Below are 22419 nucleotides of genomic sequence, written 5' to 3'. Positions count from 1 at the left end.
TGATGTGAATAATACCCGCTCAGATGCATTTGTTCGATTTTTTAAATTTTAGCTAGTATTAAATATTTGCGGGATTGGTAAGGATAATTGGCTTTATACCCAATGTAAAAATAAATAATTGTGTAAACAATTAATAAAAAAAATTTTTGAGTACCGCTATTGTAATATAAAGTGAAAAGTCTATCTAACTGAAAACTTTTGCACACGACTGTAAATTCATTATATCGTTAACGAAACGCCAGAAAGGTATTTTTAAAAAATCTTGGAAATATAAGCTTTTGTTTATGTGTTTGGTTCTCGTGGTCCCTGTATCGATGGCAATTGATAGCCGAAAGAGAATGCAAAACAATGCACGATATTTGTAGATCAAACGACGGAAATAAAATCGAACCACGCCGTGCGTGCATCACAGTTGCGTCGTTTTAAAAATATCCTCTCGTAATTCAGAGGTTTACTGTTATTCGTATATATCGTGTAACCCTCATGGGGGATTTGCTTCGTTGTAATTAATGATAGCTGCGTTTAATCTTGCTTATGAACAAGAAAAATTCATAAAAGTCCTAAAAGTAGTGATATTTAAAAAAAGATTACAGTAGTAGCTTATTACTAGAATTTAGGTATAACGAAGATTGTAGAGGTTATCCCTAGTAGTAGTGAAGTTAGTATTAATGCAATGTAAATTTATTTGAAATATTTTATTTACAAAATTGACCAAAAATGTTTGAATTACAGGAAAATATCGCGTTCGTCGCAAATTTCCACTGCCACGTACAATTTGGGACGGCGAGGAGACGTCTTACTGCTTCAAGGAGAAATCCAGGAGCGTCCTGAGGGATTGGTACGCCACCAATCCCTATCCCTCACCTCGCGAGAAACGAGAATTGGCAGAGAGCACGGGCCTCACCACTACGCAAGTCAGCAACTGGTTCAAGAACCGAAGACAAAGGGATCGTGCAGCTGAACACAGGTATTTATCTCCTTCCTTAAGATTTCTAACATTAATCCTATCTTAATAACACTATGCTTTGTGTTAAAAAGCGCCAGACGGTACTCATAAGTATCTCTGAATCAAATATTTTTATGGTCTTCTACTTCGAATAGTCTTTTCCGCATAGTAACCTTTGAGAGGTCAAAACCATTTAGAACGTTGACATTTTATACACCGTCATCGTCTTTGTTCCTGCTAAAACATCCGATACCTTATTCATCTTACCCGACCGAGTAAACAGATAATGCTAGTAATAAACCGTTGAAATGTATCATCAGTCAGGCGGGAAATTTGAAAGCTCTTACTCACGCAACGGTGTGTTACTTACAGTTATTAAGACGCTTTATAAACAGACAAATTTACGCGTACACATGATGAACGTGTAAATTAGCTCATGAATAAGGGGTTTCCATCTCGGACATTTCGAAGAGGAAGTTACATAACCTCCTTCTAATAACCAAATATCGGGATACGCCAGACACGTCTGCTTGTTTTGAAGCGGAGGAAAGAGAGGAAGGAAACACACGAGGAATGCCGGTGGTGATATAATTGTTGCCATAATAATATCTCGGTCTGGATATATGTACATATTTTACTATATATCTTTTCTTGGATGGCCTTGTTGGAAGAAGTTAATCGACAGTGGCCGAGCTGATATCCGTGGAATCCATGGAGGGCGCAAGCGTAGGAGTTTCATGTTGTTTGGAAGGTCGTTGCTCTACATCCGATTTTAGAAACGACCGAGCAAACTCGAAGACGGCCTCATAACTACGTAACGTTAGTAGCGATACTAGCGATGCATTTCTCTCTCGTCTTGTGATCCGCTTTTTGTTTATCGTATCTTAACTTCTCCCAGTACCTTTATAATTTACACTGTAAGAACACGTTGTCTGGTTATCGATAAAATAAGGGTTCTTACGTGTACGCTTTTCTTTTTCCGTTGTTACTTCTAGATTGTCCTCGAATTTAATTATATGGACGTTAACTTTTCCGTTCTGTTCACGCTGGAGCTCTGTAATTTTCGATCCGAAACGAACACCTCGTTCAAAGTGTAACATGATCTGTCGAACCGCTTAATCGTAAGATCCTCATTACCGCCATTTTGCTTCTTAACCGGAAAGAGTTAAAATTCTCCACTACTCGGAACAATTTAAGTACCGTTATAATACGCTCCCTTGAAACCGCGTGGCAATATATGTTCAATTTTTATGTCCTCCTCTTGTATCATAATTTTCTATTTCCGTGATATTGTAACTGATAACAAGAACCTTCTCATGTTCTTCATCTTCTTCGCTGAAAAGAAGCTTCAACTTACAATTAGATACATGCAATCAACCAACTTGATAACCGAGAGAAATAGACACAGAATAGGTGAATATATTAAAGTAAAGAATCTTCAACTTCCGTTTTAACCAAAGTTCTTAACTTGTGGACCGCGAAATAGAGGATTGCCGTGGTCATTTTTAGTTGAAGATTTTTAGCACCAATTAAATATTAGATTAGAACTAAATTTTGCAGATTTCATTAAAATTGTTCTTGTATATAAGGGATACATATAATATAAATTATATAGGGGTATATATGTACCACATGTAATAAGGGAAGAAAGTCACAATTTATTTGGTTATCACAGGAAAGTTGTACGACTTAAAAAAGGCTAGAAAACTTTGATGTAAGAAATTCATGATGGTCAACGAATAGACTGAGACGCAATCGAGTAGACGTGGTCGGATGCGACAAATACACAAAAGAAAGAAAACCAGTCGTTGTTCCCTTGATTTTGGTGAGTCCATCGATGCGAATCATGGCCAGGATAGACAGCGTTCCTCCTCGCCGAGAATTTCGCGAGGGAGGAAGTGGGAAGCACCACCGTGGCGAGGCCCAGTCCAGTACACAGCCGTGTCACGCCACGGGGAACGTATCGAATTTCTTATGGCTTCTGTGTATTCCCATGAACGGAGACAGAAGGTCAGAGCGAAATAGAAAGGTAGACAGAGAGACGTCAGAGGGGAAGAAAGAGAGAGATATAGAGGCGCGGTGGTGGATCCTATAGTCCTATCCGATGGCTTTGGGGGTATCGTGGATACGCATGGCATCATTCGCGGCATATTAATTACAGGAAATCCTACAAAGCATCCATATCACCCTCCCATGCTTTCCCTATACGTAATTCGTTGTACACCCCATCGATGGAATATCGAGTTGGTACTGAACGATTTTGAGATCATCGTTGCACTTTCACTTCTTTTCATTAGAAAAAATATACATTATATCTTTTATGAGAATATTCTTCCTTTTCATTGGTGGAAAATCGGTGGATGTATTGTATTTCGATGTCGTTGTTTTTTTTTTTTTTTTTTTTAAGATCATTGCTCGTTCTTTTACTTTTTCTCATTGCGTATATGTATAAACGAGGCGATTAAATACACTAACGATGAGCTCGAGGCATTGAGTATCTTTGACAGAGGTTGGGTCATTTGAATTTAGACGAAACAATTCCATGACGGAATACGATTTTTGTCTTTTGACTCATAGTCCGTCATCTTGGTTCGTTGTGCAGGGTAGCCAACTTTATCTTGCAAAGAGACTAGGAGGCAGCGCGAAACGTAAACAAGCGGCACGGATTGCACCGCTTAGACAAGCAATTCTTATCGCCACGCACCGTTAACCGCTTCTTTTTTTTCTTTTTTCCTCTCCTTCCCTTTTTACTCTTCGTCGCGCAGTTTCAGTGGGAGCACACGTGAGTCATTAATTCCCCGAAATGTTCTAGCTCCGCTCTTGTATTTTCGTTTCGGTCGAATTTATCGTCGAGTCTCAATCACCAAGGTTGCATCCCAATTACCCAGTAGTGTAACATGAAACTAAAGACGAGCTGAATGAATACTTATATATCGTAAGAGTTTTTCAAATGAAAAGTCTATCCACTATTAAATGAATTTTGTTGAAACAGACAAATAATCTCGAGTGTGATTGTCTGGTTTTTCGTAGATGAAAATTTAAGCCCTTTAGGTGTCGTATCTCGGTAGCGATCCATCGAGATAGGTCATAATGCGATACATCAAAATTTTACCTCCAAATAAGATTTGTCGCGAACGTGAATTATCGTAGGAAGAGAAAGGATAATTCAATTGAGCACGGTCTTCTTCGTCTACGTTGTCTAAACCAGAGAGAGTACTTTATTAATTGAGCCATCCAAGTAATCAGATGAATCTTTTCTTTCTGACTCTGTATCTAAAGACACAGCCGTCTGTTAACTCTCTTAGAACTTAAAACTTAGAACACGTCGACTCAGATTTTATTAACAGACTGGCGACCGATAAGGAAGATTTCCCCATTTCGTTTAGCAACACGTTGCATATTTTGAATGAAAGAATATAATATCGATAATAACTAGACCATAGATTTTTACGCATCTATGAAAAATTTAAAGATGTACAGTATGCGTACAATATGAAAAATAATGTAAAATATTCGAAGCATATCACGACCGAAAGGAATCTTTACTTAAATTCTATGTTTCTTGTATTCCTAATACAAATATTAATTTACATAAGCAGTCTAATAATAACAATACACAGTCAAAAATAAGATATGATACTAATAGGTATAGTGATTTTACGAAATTTAAAAAGGATACAAAAAGTTTAAGAACATATTGGAAGATGAGGCCTCGACTAATATGCAAAGAACAAAATTGACACGAAGATACGATCTCCGTTCTAACGAAGCTGACCAAGAGTCATCGTTATTTTTTTCTTTTTCTTCCTTTACTTTTGATCTTTTTTTTTTTTTAATTTTTGCTTCGACATTTACTGTCGATCAGCAAAAAAACGTCATGCTAAACGTTGTCTGTGACCGGTGTCCGGTAACCGAACGTGCGCACGGATCGTAGGAACACAAAGGGACGATAAGAGAAAAAGATGCTGATCGCGAGATTTCGGACGGCGCCGTCTGCTCGTTATCTGCACCTCTTTTGTTCCACGCAATTCCATCCGCGCTCTCGAATATCTTCCTCTTTGGCGACACGCGTGGCGGCTGCCAAGAGTTACCGGAATATTCTCTAGCCGTGTGTTGACTCTATCGGAGATTGAAATATTACCAAATTCTTTTACGATAGTAACAATTTTAGTCAGAGGAAATAATTGAGGGCGAAAGTTTCTGGATATATAATATTGTAATTCGGGTTATACTACGAAAGTATCTTTTAAGTCTCAATTATTCCGCTATAGTACGTCGTATATTTTTGATAGACAAATTGTTTCGAAATTAACTACGTGTACAAATTAACTTTGGCTTTATCGAAGTATCTCTAAAAGTATACATGGCTTTAATTCAATAATATGTACAAATTCAATGATATTGAATTTTTATAAGTATTCTGTACTATTTTAAGGAATAATTCCCTTTTTCTCAATTATTCTGTCATCACGTTGCACGTACAATCTTTGTGTTAGTGAGCACTTCGGTTTATTCAATATGAACTGACTTGCATCAACAAACTGAAATACCTTGAGATTCATAAGTGAACGGAGATTTAAATTGCCAATACCCCCGTGAATTAACGCCCGGAAAATAACCGGAATTTATGGAAAAATTTACAGACAGAATGAAGTTGTCGAAGGTTATTGCCTTCCGAACTGCAAGTTTCGAGTCACGCGAGCCTTTTGAATAAATCGTCTGTTCTTCGTTTGTGCATTATGTGTATGGATCACGTGTAAACGAGCTGGTTAAATCGTTCGATAAGAGCTCCCAGGGGAGAGAAGGGTATACACCGTATGCATTCCGGAGTTTGACGTTTTTTGCCCGACGCCGACGCCCACGAGACGCCCCAGTCTCGTGGGGCCCGCGATACCGCTAACGTTTCCGCCCCTGCGCGCGTCATCCAACTTTAATTTACATCAGCTTGTCGAGGCCCCGGATCGTTTGTCGAAGAACTCGGACAAAGTTTGTCTCGCTCGAATTTTCCATAATTATTCGCTCTTCGCGGCCTGGTTTTTTTATTATTTATTTGTTCTTTTGTAGCCAGGTTTTTTTATGGAAAAATACATTTTTATAGAGAAATTATTTGTTTGTTAACTTTTTTCTGGTGAATAATATTTCGGGCGATATACATTTGTATAGAAATTATTCTTATTTATTAATTTTGACGTATGTACTACTTATGAATTCTTTGTGAAATTATAGAAAAGTTGGAAAATTTTTGCCACGAAATATGGAAAATGAAAATTAGATTTGAAACAGTAGAAGCTGATGGAATTCTGCTTTGCTCGGTTTCTCGATAATTATTTATCTGTCACCATCTTAATTTCTTACTTATTTATTCTTCTCTAGTGAGATATTTTTATGGAGAGATATGCTTATATGAAAAAATTTGGAAACTATTCGCTTTTTAAATTCTTTTCTATTACTCATAAACTTTTTTCTAGCGGAAACTTTTTATACAAAGGTACAAGTATATAAAGAAATTGGAAATTAGTCTTATTTACTAATTGTTTTATGGAAAAATTGTAGAAAAACTGGAAAAGCTTTGGCGCAAAATCTGATATCAAAGTATAAAAAATGAAGATTAGAATTGAAATAGTAGAACGTAGGAATGAAAAATAACAGCATTCGTAATAAAGTTAGAAGTGAAGTTTTGTTCTACGCAAAGAATTTCAATCAGTTTCTGATACTTGTTTAAAGCTTAGAAAATGTCGAATTCCGGTAGTCGCTACTCGGCGCCCGCAGAAATCACAGCGCTAGTCGTATTTTAACGATTATCGTTTCAATATACTTCACATTCTGTACTCTAAATTTTCATCGTTTATTTCGAATTCTTTCATGTAGAATACATCGCCTAATAATAGTGTATAATTACTTTACATATTAATTTATGGGAGACGAACTTATTATATTATTAAATTATTGAAAAAATAAAATAACAAATATGTATGGGTTGGCAACTAAGTGATTGCGGCTTTTGTCAATACCATCTAATGACAAAATCAGCAATCACTTAGTTGCCAACCCAATATTAAATGATTATAGACGAAGAACAATAGCGTCATAATCGCCTTCTTTTAACGATGATTATAATAATAACCAATTTTATTTTTAAGTATACACTTTGTCTAGAACGATTCTAAAGGCGAGAAACTCTAAGACAAAATTCTAGATTCCAGGCAATATTCGCTTTTGCCTCACTCGGCGTACCGTAGTCTTAACTTTTTGCATCCCGGCCGTGTCATCATCGAGCCGTCGATCATTGTTCCTGGAATTTCGAAGTTCTGACAAACTATGCTCCGCTATCTTCGGGAATATTTGGCGGCTCCAAGGGTTACAATTAGCGACAGTCTACCGAATTGTCAAGGCTGTCAACAACGGCCCATAATAACCGCGCTTCTTCTTGTGGCCACCGTTGGCAGTTTCAAGTTCAAGCTACAAGACACAGTTTCAAGTTCAAGCTACAAGACACAGTTTCAAGTTCAAGCTACAAGACACAGTTTCAAGTTTAAGCTACAAGACACAGTTTCAAGTTCGAGGTACGACACGGTTTCACTCTGCGCTTGTTCAAGAATCTAAATTTTCCAATGAGATGAAGAGCACGCAGCTGTAGAAAAATCGGCGGACTTATACATATATGTGATCTAATACCAATGGTCAAAGAAGAAATCGGTAGGTACGTAGAAGAATATCACATCTAAACTAGCTGGCTGCTTTTTTTTTTTTATTGATATTTACAATCAATTCTCGCATTGAGAATTTTCAGTAATTTTGAGCTGGCTGCTGAAGCGAGCAAAACTCTCATAGAAAGAAGACTAAAAAAAAAACACCCCACTGACCTCACTAAAGAAATAAAATAGTCAAACTCGAAGATGGTATCCTGCTGGGTGTAGCCATCCACATGTTATTTAGCAATTAAGTTAGAAAAATTTACTAAATGTCTAACTGGACAAATTGTAAAGTACAAATTAAATAATAACAATAATAAAAAAAATATATGATTTCACCATGAAATCCAGAAGCTTCGGTCATTTAAAGATTCACCGTACTTGTCTCTAATCCGAGATTATGCCGAATCTTCCATGCTCCTAGCTTTTGGAAGCAATCCTTTTTTTTCTTTTTTTTTAATTTGTTGTTTCTTACATTTGAGTCTCTGGTTTCGATATTTTGTAAATCGAAGAGTTCTCGTAGGAAACGCTGTGAGTGGCAAGAAACAAGTTTGTCAGGAGCAAAAAGAAAACTTATGCGTTAATGTAGCGGAAATTGTTGGAAAAGAAAGGCGTATCTGTAGAAAATGCTGTGAGCGCCAAGAAACAGATTTTTCGCGAGGAAAAGAAAAATTATGTATTAATGTAATGGAAATTCGTGAACGGGAAAAGCTGTATATAAGCTGTATCTGTAGGAAAACCTGTATATATAGTACATCTCTTAGTTGTAAAGAAAACTCCATGTTCCATTCAGATGGCATAGACAAAAGTCAACAAACAATTGACTAATAATTTATTGGTACTTTTATCTGCTTTTCTATAAAGGCGACGTTGTGACATTATATTCTAGTCATTATTATTAATGATATTATTTAAATTGCGCTTCAATTTTATACCATGGTATCCTCATTGGCACGTAGAACATTTTTCAATAAAAAATCGAAATCTTGCAATTTTCCCATTTACAGCGTTTTCTACAAGTACTCTTTGATTTTGATCTCGCGTTAGAATGAGCTTACAGTTACAGAATTTCCTGTAGTCTCTCGTCCGATCTTCTGGTTTTAAACTTTCATCTATTTCCACGTAGCATTGGCGCCTGCGACGCTACGATCCAAACACTCTTTGAATCTTCGATTCAACGTTTCAAACTCTAAATCGATAATAATCAAATTTGAATTATTACAGTACGTTGGTTATATCTTCCTAATAACACACTTGTTACGATTCATCTTCCTAGTATTCTTGCCTCTGTGAAATTAAAAAGAAAATAGACTCTGAAATTGTGAAACTTAGTTCACCTTGTGGTTTTCTCTCTCTCTCTCTCTCTCTCTCTCTCTCTCTCTGTCTCTCTCGTCACTAAACTTGACGCCATAAATCGCTACGAGCCACTCTTGAAATATCCGTGTGTCTCTTCCTGGACATAAAACTCTGCCGTTGAGAGATCCAGCGCCTGGTGTCTCTTCGTTGCATTGTGCCCTGGCACTCTTCGCCACGAGCGGATGAAAATAAACTTCACTCTCTCCCGCACGTGCCACGACAATGTTTTTCTTTGTTTTTTTTTTTTTCTCTTGAGAACGCTGTTCTGTGCTACGCACGTCACTTAACCTGTTAACTACCTGAAAGGACGAGTAAGATTTATATCTAATAGCTATAAGATAATTCATCTATACCTCTATATCACGCCATGTGATGTAATGCTTTATTAATACGAGGTTGGGTTGTATATATAAATTTTATTTGTTTGTTATTGTATTGGCTATCAGCGGAGTGTATTTAGGCTAATTATTAAACCACAGAGTCTCCAGTTACGTCGGCTCGATTTTAGTTGCTTTTCTCGTACGTAATTCTGGTTATCGTTACATCTGGCATGTAATAATTTAATTACGCGATTATAATTACAATACAACTGATTCTGTACAAATACAGAAAGCACAAACTAGAACAAATGAATTCGCGTTTATCAATCCTCTATCGCTGCTCAGAAATTCAATTGTGATTTGTTACAAATGTATAAGTAATGTATCAGCATAAATATATAAGTAACATATATTTCAGATAGAAATTCTTAGAAATACAGTTAAATATATCATTTCTAGAAATATAAACATTTTTATTTTCATTTACGCGTACCTTGTTGTTCTTATTTTCACTACGTTTCATTATGTGTTTACCTTTTCGAAAGGTGGTGCGTTATCATACCACGTAACGTCTCACTGGATATATGATATTTTTACTATCATAACGTTTCTATGTGATTCGTGAAATTAAACGAAATTACCAGCAAAGCTAGTTAAATATTTTTTTACACATTTCTTCCATATTAACGTAACCTGCCTCAATCTGCACCCTGCAAACACGTAACAAGGGGGTTCAGTTTCAACTCTGTTACGCGGAGAATGCTTTCGATTTAGAAACCAGTCAGTTAACAGGTTAAAGCGGTGGTGGTTATTATACCCTGGCCCTGACTAATATCATCATCCTGTCGATGGAAGAGAGCTGTTTCTCTTTCAGACGCCTTCTAATCTTCGAAAATGCCGAGCAACATAACTCGTTCGCCTGGTCGAAAGGTTAAGAACAACATTTCGCCGCCGAAAATAAATAAAGCCGGAAGAGGCAGACGTGGTCCCTACGTGCTGTCCAGACGTTTTGCTTCTTCCGTTTGGCTCTTTGGCTCGTTTTCCTTACCGCCAACAAGTATCGATGAATAAATACAGGAACCAGCGAAACCATTCGCCCTGAGATTCATCGAAGATAAGATAGCATTTCGTTCCATTACTCAGATAATTATATTTAAATTTCCGGGTTATGTATCCGCGTTCTTGCCCAAATTACTACGAAAAGACGTTTTAGAAAACATCGATCCATGATCCGAAAAACGAGCCTGATAAATCGAAATAAAAGGAGAACGTATCGCATGTTATCTTGGAAATGGAGAAACAATCTCTGGTTTGTTTCTCGTCGAATTTATTCCAAGATCTATGTCGAGTTTCCTATTCTTTACATTCTTCGGACGAACTTTTTAAACTTGTTCGATCTTGATATATACACGTTGAAAACTCAATTTAACCAGTTAGCTGTTTTCCGACGAGTATACTCGTCATGAAGAAATGGCAATATTTTGTGTTGCAACCAGCCCTGTCAATAATAAAATTCAAAAATAAGACAGTCGTTTCGTTACAATTTAATTATACAGGGTGGTTGGTAACTGGTGGTACAAGCGGAAAGAGGGTGATTCTACGTGAAAAAAGAAGTCGAAAATATAGAATAAAAATTTTTCGTTTGAGGCTTTGTTTTCGAGAAAATCGACTTTGAATTTTCGCTCGGTACGCGTGCACTTTATCACGTCTCGTTATAACGGATCTCACTGTAGATCGTTGTCTCGATGGAAAAATTAAAAAAAATAATTTTATTCTATATTTTCGACTTCTTTTTTCGCGCAGAATCACCCCCTTTCCGCTTGTACCACCAGTTACCAACCACCCTGTATATCGTAGAATCTATTTTAAAGAAATTTTCTATGATACACGTATATTAAATTTTCATAAATCTACCGTGAAATTGTCAGAGCTTTGTTCGATCATTATCGTCAGACTACAATTATAAATATTTCTCTTTTAATTCTGACATTTTAGTCCAATTGAACTGTAGTTTGATATTAGTCGAGACTTTGTTTCGTATACAGGGTGATTGGTAACTGGTGGTACAAGCGGAAAGGGGGTGATTCTACACGAAAAAAGAAATCGAAAATATAGAATAAAAATTTTTTTTTTAATTTTTTTTTCTTAATTAATTTTCCATCGAGACAACGATCTACAGTGAGATCCGTTATAACGTACCGCACGCGTACCGAACGAAAATTCAAAGTCGATTTTCTCGAAAACAAAGCCTCAAACGAAAAATTTTTATTATATATTTTCGACTTCTTTTTTCGCGTAGAATCACCCCCTTTCCGCTTGTACCACCAGTTACCAACCACCCTATATATTATAAGAGTCACACACAGAGTCTGTGTTTGACGAGTATACTCGTCATCGATTACTTTTTGCCACGCGTTTCGCTACACGCTTTTCAAAGAGATCGCAATAGCTAACTGGTTAGTGACACAGTACTTCGCAATATTCATATTAAAATTATTCGTAATATTCGTTTAAACTGTACAAACGAACGATTCAAACTTTCCAGCGAAGCTGAAACTTCGCTTAAAAAACAATACAGCAAGATATTCGATCAAAGTGTTCGAACAAAACCGTTGCCCTCTATAACCTTGAGTCGTCAATCAGACGCAAATGACAAATTCCGCCAGGACAAATTGCTGCATCTTTCGACAAGATCCAATCGTCATGTAATTTCTGTATCTCATCTACTCATTGAAGTATCGAGTAATCACTAACTGGGTATCGGATAAGGCATGTTATTGGTTTGGCAACTAAGTGATTGCGGATTTTGCCATTAGGTGGTATGGACAATATCCGCAATCACTTAGTTGCCAAACCAAAACATCGATCGGGACAGGAGGTAATCCGAAACGGCATATCTGCTGAATAAGCGAACTGTTGCGAAAGACGACCCAACCAAGATTCGTTGCGATGTTTTTTGCCGTAAAAACAGTGTGTGGTCTATCGTTGTCACGCAGCAATTTCATAGAATCTCCTCCTTTGTCAGTATACTGTGTCGGTTGGATCTGTGTGTCTAAAGATTAGTAAAGACACAACATTATTCCGTGATGTGAATTCCGTGAATTCCGTCACTCGTCTACCAAATGGCTGTAAAGTAATAGAAAGTGAGGAAAAATATGTACATTGATCGAACAAGTGACGGTATTTTTTCTTTTTAAACCGATTTTAAGTTTCACTGAAAAATTTGCCTTTCTTCGAAATTTCTTTTTCTTCTATCTGCCCCACTACAGAGTTTCTGTTTACATTGGAATTTCATCGTTTCATCGTCGTTTCTACGTTATTATTCTCTGATTCCACAAATGGAGAAGTTTCTATTTATGTTCATTAATCATGTTTTATAATTTCATTGTCATTTACGTTATATTATTTTCCGATTTTACGAACAGTCAAGATTCTCTATCTTCGTTAAGATTCTGTAATTTTATTGTTATTTTTACATTTTTGTTTTTATTTTTATTTTATACAGATGAAGAATTATAATACGTATTTTGTTTCGAAAGTAGAAACGCAGAGTCAGCTAATCGACTTCTGCGTAACTCTTGGCGTATGCCCCACGGGTTTCTTGGTTCGATGGATCGAAGAAGAGTCGTGGCTGCACGGTTCGCTGGGGTCGCAGCCCCAGTAATGGCTCTGTCGTTGTTCTCCAGTGTCAACAAAACATTGCTAATGTACCCAAGCCAACACAAATTCACCCTAGCCTCACCCTCGTTGCGCCACTGTCAGCGCACCCTCGTCTTCGTACCACGATAAATCGAGGGCTGCCTAGAGAAAGGAACAACCAGGAAAATGGAGGATCGGTTGCCTAGAATTCTCTTCCTGTAACTATCCAGCCATTGGAAACTCGAATCATATTTTTCCTTTTTCCATAAAATTTTCTTAACAATTTTTTTTCCATAAAAATTTCTTAAAAATCTAATTACAAACATCTAATTAATTTAGGTCTTAGATCGCAGAGAAACGTAAATTGCTTCGAATTCATTTTCTACGTCTATCGATCGCTTGGAAAATTCGATATCCTACACGGTTGTTCCTGAAAATTGTCCTATGCGTTTTATTTAGATGTTCGATGTTCTCTTGAAAATTCGAATCCCTAAAAATTCTTCCCAACTTTCTACATTCTTAGAGAATTAGTTCTATTGGAAATTGCTTTTCAACATTTATCGATCCCGTGAAAATTCTAATGTTAGTTATCACGTGATTTCTCTTAAAATATTTCTTCGCTTCGGATTCTTAGAAAATTAGAATTTCTCTCCGATATTTATCGATTACCTAAAAATACGAATTTCAATCTCTTACGTAATTTCTGCCAAATAATTTTTTTAGCGAAATTGATCGAGGCTTGGGTAACCAATTGGGATCGACGATATTAGAAATATTTTAACGATAAATTCGATTACGTACAAACCAGAGATGCTTACTTTGAATCTCTCAATCTGTTCGTTAGTCGTATGCATCCTTAATCGTTCTCAATTGCATTGATCTTCGATAACCGATTTCTCGTTCTATTTGTAGATACTTTGACGGACATTCTTTCATAAGTATTCCATCAAGAATACGAGATGTTCTTGTAATCATTCTTCTAATCCCATTACGATTGATCGTTATAACAATAGCCGTCAGTCTTACATTTCCCTTTTCATTTTTCATTTCCTTCTCATTTTTTCCCCCGTCTCTGCTTGAAAGATAACAAATTTACCGTAAATACTTAACTTATATAGATATGGTAAAAATATAGGTTAACTTATCAGGTTAGGTTAGCTCACAAGTAATGCGGATTTTTTTGCTACCGTATTTGGTAAAAATAAAAGCTTATCCGTCGGTAAATAACTAATGATGTATTTTTTTTCTTATTTTGTACGATTCAATGGCATTCTTCTTTAAATCAAATTTCTGTTAAACTCTATAGCGAAGGTTAGTTGACAATAAAAATTAAAAATCAACACACTCCACTCGTTTTCTATAGATTTGATTCTATTTGGGAAATTGACTTTCTCCAGGATCGTTACTATTGAAGAGACATGTACTTACTTTAACTGGAAATTTAAATGTGCAAGAAAAAATGGATAAATGCGATAATTTAACTTTATTTAGGTTTTATTTCATATATTTTGTTGTACCATTTGTAAAAATATGAACTTTTATAAACATCATACTCATCAAATTACCTGATGTATTATAATAATTAATGACAATTTAATTCCATCGGCGACAACTATGATCGATAATGATAATTTCATCCATTAAGATAATTTAGTAAATCATCGATAACTCGGTAATAACGAAGTAACGAAGTTGAATTTTCTTTAAAATATTATCTCGATTGAAAAGCGAATTAAAAAGAAGTAGCTATATAAAGTAGTAAAAGCTATAATCAAAAGTGCCGGATTAAACGAATTAAAAGTAAGCAGTAGAAGTTGAAGGAAATATTCGTGGAATTTCTTCAAAGCATTCCTTCCTCGAAATGTTTGACGCTGTTGAACCTCCTCGAATATTTAATGGCGTGATAAATATCCTAGGTTTTTATTATTCCTTCTATCCATCAGATTATCTGCATGCTTAGAATCTTAGATCAGATATTCTCGGCGAGTAGGTTGGCCGCGTTTTGTTTGCAACCATTTAATCAACGTGTGTGGCTCTATTTACGATTTCCACGAATTAACTTTATAATCACCCTGTATAGTTTCATGTGTCACGTTATTTATTATTATTAGATCAACCTACGATATAGTTTATCACGAGGAGCGAAATGAAATCGGATGAAATCGATAGAAACGTAAATTGTTATTCTTCCAGGTGCAAAACGATTTCTTTGTTAATTTTAGTCCTAGTTCTATATTAATCTCGTAACGCGTATGGTTTTATCTCGTTCTTAACGTTAAAATTAATGCTCCACTTTCAGAACACCGGTTCTTTTTTTAGGAAACGCGTAACCTTTAGAATCCCATTACCTTTATTCTTCTTGATTAATTATTTCTCTTCCATTACCTATGTGACTCTTGTTTGAGAATGGTGGAAGAAAAAGACTGGTAGGAACGATAGGTACATTTTGACTTGGATCTATTAGTAAAATTGTTGGTAAAGCTACTTAGAGAACTGTCAGTCCCTTGGGTTGTTCGTGTTGTTTGCTGAGCTTTCCTATGTAAATCTTGCCAGTCTCTTTTGACAGAACTTCCGACTTCTACAGGTCAGCTGGTACTTCAATTCGTAAGCTATCGGAAATTTTTCGATGCCGCAACGCCCATCAATTTAGGAATTTCTTAATCGAATAACTTTCAATTTCTAAATCTTCTGTCGATTAAAGCTTCCGAATTGTTTTATCAGTTGCATCTGTACCGTTGACTTGATTAGTTAAAATTATTTCCGATTAAGTTGAATTAAAATTAACACTGAGACTACCAGGATAGTCAAAATGAACAATACAATATTAATTTTATATATCTTTAGCAGTACTACTTTTGAAAATTTATATAATTCTTTGTTAAACATTTTCATTTTTGTTTATTCAGTATCAATTTCATACTTTGATCATCAGTAACTTGAATATTAATGGTACACATCAATAATCAATGATACAATAATGTAATATAATATAATAAAATTTTCTCGGTCAAGAAAATTGTAAACGAATCTTCTCCACAATGTTTTCTCCATCTTCACACACTGTATGTGTAACGTGTAATATGTAATTCAAATTTAATGATACACGGTGAATAATTATAAACTCAACCTTATTTTTAGGTATTTCATAATATTAAAAGAAAAAGAGACGAAATCGTCTATGTAATCTGATATTATAACATAAAATAAAACTGAAGATACAACAAACAAAAATTTTCTTCTTTCGAAGTCTGCGAGATATTAAATATTACACTTTCAAACTTCTGTTTTCTACTATGAAAAGATATAAACTCAATGTTAATTTTGTTACGTTTCCATTCAATATTTACTGAATTCCTCTTTATTTTTGATTACTTCTGTTTGGTATACTATGCACTATCTTATTCAAAGCTTCGTTTTGAGTATCCACCCACGCGGATTATATTCTTTCTTTTTTTAAATTCAACGATATTTTTGATAGGTGGCTTCTCCAAATCGTAAACTTTTCTTGCTAGAATTTAGCTCAGAGTCTCTATCGGGTTCGAATCGCCCAATGCTAGTGATGATAATAATTCTATTTCAAAATCTTGAAATTACATTTTTGTAACTGCTGTACAAATAAGAGCATTATCTTGCCGAGACATTGTCTCTTTGTCTTCCATTTCAGTTGCGAAAAGCAATAATTTCTGATGTAACATCTCTTCATCATATCCTATAGCGTTCAATCTATCCTTTGCGAACACCTCTTCACCTAACATATTCAATCATAATCGATGGTTTTTTGAAAATATCGAAGAAATAACACAGAAAATATGTTTGTCTATAATTATTCACACAACACTATGAATATAATACAACACTACGAATCCCTCCAGGTATGTTCCGTGGTTTCTTGGAAACATTACAGAAATAATACAGAAAATGTGTCTAGAATTATTCACACAACACTATGAATATAATACAACACTACGAATCCCTCCAGGTATGTTCCGTGGTTTCTTGGAAACATTACAGAAATAATACAAAAAATGTGTCTAGAATTATTCACACAACACTATGAATATAGTACAACACTACGAATCCCTCCAGGCACTATCGGTGTTTTCTTGGAAATATTACAAAAAATAATACAGAAAATGTGTCTAGAATTATTCACACAACACTATGAATATAGTACAACACTACGAATCCCTCCAGGCACTATCGGTGTTTTCTTGGAAATATTACAAAAAATAATACAGAAAATGTGTCTAGAATTATTCACACAACACTATGAATATAGTACAACACTACGAATCCCTCCAGGCACTATCGGTGTTTTCTTGGAAATATTACAAAAAATAATACAGAAAGTGTGTTTCAATTTGTAATTATTCGATCAACACTATGAATATAGTACAACACTACGAATCCCTCCAGGCACTATCGGTGTTTTCTTGGAAATATTACAAAAAATAATACAGAAAATGTGTTTCAATTTGTAATTATTTGATCAACACTATGAATATAACACAACACTATGAATATAACACAACACTATGAATATAACACAACACTATGAATATAATGCAACACTGTGAATATAATGCAACGCTGTGAATATAATGCGACACTGTGAATATAATGCTACATTGTGAATAGAATACAACACTATGAATATAATATAACTCTACGAATCCCTCATCATTCATCATACACGTCATAAGTTCATCATTACCTTCTATTCTTTCTCCTTTCTGCACGCACAGAATTACATACACATCATCGGAAAGCTACGCACCCCAACCAAAGAAAAAACTAAAGCTAGAGTATTAAATGTCCATTATTCAGACTTAATTAAATCGTTCCATCGAGTGTCATCGCATAAGTGGAAGATGGAGGCGCATCAGATTGAAGTGGACGACGATCGTGGGGTGTGTACGTAGAGTTGGTTGGTTTCGGGAAGGGTGGATGCCACTTCCCGGATGTGGAGGAGGACAGATGGGAAAAAAAAAGGGAATGGAGTCGGTGTCGAGAAGGGCGTTACGAAGGGGGACACCGACGACGGTTGTCGGTACGTTGGTAAGGGTTGGACGGTACACGGGGGTGGCTGCGCCAATATTGACTCTTTCTGAAAACCGAGGACCTCGTGGTGACAAAGAGGGTGGCGCTACTTTACCAAGCCTTTTGTGCGCCTTCAACTGTGGGCATGGCGCCTGCTACATCGTCCAGCTCGAATCATTTTAGTTTACTGAAATTGTATTTTGTTTGAGAGAATAGCTCGAGTTAGATGTATCATATTTATGAATTCTATAATTTCTACTATTATGTTTTATTTTGAAAAAAATACTGATAGTTGTATCTACGAATTTTACAAGTTCTACCAACTATAATCATTTAGTAATTACAATTATATTTCTTGCGGTAGCGTAGGGATATATGAATTTCATTTTACGATTCTTCCAGTACGATTGTTTTAACTTTATCCTCTTTTAACTTCTCACTTAGATCAATCAACCTATTATCGTTTTTATCGCTCTGGCGTATCTGGTCTGAAGGTTGCCGAAGAACTAAAAATGTTGCGAATTAATTCGTTTGTTGTATCATAATGTACGTAACTGCGTCGTTGCAGATTAGCATAAGCGATGTTTTTACTCTATTCTTTGCTAGAGTCAAATGTTAGTACCCGTTTTCTACGAATGTCTATTTGTCTTTATATAAGTGTATCGTATAGATAGCCATGGTGTAAAATAATTCCGCGTAGCGAAAGGACTAGAAAAGCAGACTTAACGAAGGATGTCACATCAGAAGCTTGTCTGGGCGAAAATTTAAGAGCGTCAACGTGTTCACTTGTTTCGCCCATATTATCCTTTCTTTTACCATGTACAACGGGTTAATGGTGCACGTATGCATGCATGGCGATTCAACGACAGAGCGAACGCTCGATTATGAGGTTCATGATTCATCCGGTCTCAGCGGGAGATGAGCGAGCGTTCGCGGGTATATAAGAAGAAAGAACAGGGCGAGGTCTTCGACTTTGATGGAAGTCGATCGGTATCGAAGCTCGACATCGACTTTGATGGAAATCGATCACGATCGTCGACGTGTCGAGAGTCGCGGTGTCGACCCACGCTACTGGCTGCGGCCAGCAGCCCAGACAGGCCTATAACAGGCGTGCGACGATTCATCAACGCTGTCCTTCGGTCATGTGGATCCAAAGTCTTTTAGGCTCCAGCCTTCTTACTTTTCCACGGAAAAACATCTTGCTGCTGATTCTTTCTCGTTTTTCCTTTTTTTCTTTTTATTTTTTTTTTTTTTTTTTTGGAAATCTTAATTTGCTAATTCAATGGTCTCTTAGTTAATTGGAAGTGATAATTTGAAGAGGCAAATTAATTATGTGAATCCAAAGTGGATCTTCTAGAATCGAATCTTTGCTGATACCTTTTTTAAAGAAAAACATCTTGCTAGAGGTTCTGTATCGTATTTCTTTTTTTTTTTTTGAAATCTTAATTTGTTATCTCGATGTTCTCTTAGTTCATTGAAAATGATCGTTTGGAGAGGTAAATTAATTACGTGGATCCAAAATGGTTTAGGATTAAGCTTTCCTGGATACTCTTTCGTAAGGCCAAATATCTCGTTTCTGGTTCTTTTGAGTATTTTGCATTCTGCTAATTACATAGTACACGGTTCTTTAGTTAGTGAGAGGTGTTAGTTTGGAAAAGTAAATTTATTTTACTGGATCTGTTTTGGATCGTTTTCATTATTTTTAACAAGCCATATGAAAACTAACTTATCGATTTGATGCTACAATACCTGGAACAAAAATAGTTACCTACTTAGGAATGCACCTAGATTCTCGACTAACGTGGAAACAACATGTAACGCGGAAACAACACACACGCAAAGAGATTGTCCAGATCAGGATCAAAAGGGAAAATTATGTATTGGTTCGCCGGCAAACATGCAAAATTAAGCGCAGATAACAAACTTCTCATCTACAAAACAATCATCAAAACCCATTTGGGTGTACGGTATCGAGCTCTGTGGGGCATGGCTGCTAAAAGCCGCGCCGCTAAATTAGAAGCTCTACAAGCTACATATTGTGCTCAGGCAGGACCATGGTAAACGTGTACCGTGGTATGTGCGAAATGACGCACTCCCTAAAGATCTGAATATCAGCTCAGTCGCTGAGGAAATTATACATTTGAGTGACAAATAGAAAACCAGATTAGACAATCGTTCTAACGACCTAGCCAAGGAACTCTACACAGTCGACCTATCTAGAAGACTCTACAGAAGACATCCTAATGACCTTCTCCTGCAATAATAAAGCAACTACGTTGCTCACAAATCTGCCACGCTTAAAATTGTTGTACGTACAGATGCAGTCTAAAGAGACATGACACGTACGCGTTATATTTTCAATTACCGGTAAAAAAGATTTCTATGGAATGTGTCAATAGGATAAATTGCGAAGTTCATTGGAATAGAGGAAAGATCTTATCGATTTATGATAATCTTCGTTCACGCATAAAATTACGTAATTTACGATACGTAAACGAAAGAAAGGAGAATGGACAGTAACGTACATTTCTAATCGCATTCTTAACACATTGAGGCACTATTTTGCGTCTTATTTATTATACTTCGTATAATATGTTAACTACTGTAAAATAAAACAGTAAAAAGAAAAAGCAATAGATGCTACAGACAAAATGTAATGAATGTGTTTTAACATTATATGCTTCAATAATAAGGAACCGTTATCAATATTTGAAAAGCTTTTTGAGAACTTTTTATTTAATAACGAAGCAGCCAAAAATCGGTGTGTTGAATATAGCGCGGATATTTGTGCAGATGTGTCGTCAGACGTACCAAGCGATGCCGAAAGTGGAAATAATATTAATGATGGTGGCAGTGAAGTTGATTTTACTAGGAATAGAAGCACACTCGTCCTTTGCGAATGTTGCGGGCCGTTAGCGAAAAAGATGACGAAGACCTTTCTGTATCTTACATATTTACAATGTGTATAGATTTAACATATAATATAGATTTATGTTATTATTATTAAATATTACACTTGTTAAATGCTGTACACTCTTTTGAATCTCTTCAATCGTTTATTAAATCATTGAAAAAGTACGTGGGAATTCAGACTACACGCTTATCACAGACCATCTTATCAGAGCGTGTTCAATGTGTTAGAAACAAATCCTATCGGAACCGATCTATCGATTCAAGAAATAATACACGCACAGGAAATAAAAAGGGAAACAAAGAAAACTACAAAATGTAGGGGACAATAGCGGCCGGAAGTAGATGGTAGCAGTTGCCGAGAAGAGAGGAAGGAGGGTTTCGCTGCGCAAATAAAGATGCGTTCAGGTCAAGCGGCGGGTAGACACTCGTTGAAATCGTTCTCGCGATGCCGACGTCCCCGAAATAGCTACGAATACTGCCCGCGTACCATTGCCTGGTTTACGGTTACAGCATGCACGGTGCCTGGGCAACGCGCTCTGCGTATCTGAAACCAGAGATCCCATCTCGTCACCGTGTCTCTCGTACGCGCAACGACATTCACGGAACCGTTGCACGAAAAAGGCGACTTGGAAGTCGCACGCGCTGTAATTCCGCACTCACGGGTTCCGAATTCTCATTTTTCATTGCCACTCGGTCGCGCTCCCGTGGTCCCGTTTGCGAATCCTGTTTTCACGCCAACGGGACTCAACGGCGTTAGTTTTAAAAGGCAAGGGAGAATGGGGCATCTGGGAATTCTGAGAATTTGCCGCGGGAGCAGATGAAATATTAGGATAATTCGTTTGGGGGGAACCGTAGGAAATTAGGAAAGGTGAACATTTTTAAGGAAATAGGGAATATGGTATTATTTCTTTTTTATTTTTATTTATTAAATTAGTTGATTTTATTTGTTTTATTTGTTAAATTAGTATTTGATGTGTCAATAGGAGAGATAGGAGTTTGTGGAATAGTAGAAAGAATAGGACGTTTTGGATTTTGAGATTTGTTCCAGAAATTAGCAAACGTGAAAAGTTTGGAAATTTAAATAGCGTTACTTAAATTGGGTTTTATGTGTTTGAATACTGTAACGAGGAATTTGGAAAAGTGACCATTTTTAGGGAAATAGAGAATATCGGGATTATGCATATTTGATGTTGGAGGGGAGATAAAAATTTGTGAAATAATAGAGAAATAGATTTAATGAGAGACGATTAGAAATGATGAGGATAGAGATGATCTTGATTTTGAAAACTTGTTCCAGAAATTAGAAGTTGTGGACGTTTTTAACAATTTAAATATCCCTAATTGATTTGGAAGGGAAACTGAAATATTAGGATAATGTGTTTGACGAATATTTGTAAGGAATTTAGAAAAGTGACATTTTTAAGGAAATTGAGGATATTGGGATTATATGTACATATTTGAGATTGAAATGGGAGGGATGGGAATTTGTGAAATAACAGAAAAATAGAACGAT

The 22419-nt window shown here is 36.1% G+C and overlaps 1 protein-coding gene across 3 annotated transcripts in view; it reads left to right on the top strand.

The window, feature by feature from the left end:
* so (SIX homeobox 1 protein sine oculis) overlaps positions 1–22419 on the top strand; it is a 52431-nt gene that overhangs the window by 8014 nt on the left and 21998 nt on the right. For all 3 annotated transcript variants that reach the window (XM_069125270.1, XM_069125269.1, XM_069125268.1), the window contains exon 3: positions 733–967. In XM_069125270.1, coding sequence (XP_068981371.1) covers positions 733–967 — 235 coding nt within the window. The remainder of the gene's footprint in view (positions 1–732; positions 968–22419) is intronic.

This window comes from Bombus flavifrons, chromosome 13 (genome assembly GCF_040668555.2).
Source record: "Bombus flavifrons isolate JBK064 chromosome 13, iyBomFlav1_principal, whole genome shotgun sequence".
In the NCBI taxonomy this organism is placed as follows: Eukaryota; Metazoa; Arthropoda; class Insecta; order Hymenoptera; family Apidae; genus Bombus; species Bombus flavifrons.
This window is presented reverse-complemented; position numbering and strand designations above follow the sequence as displayed.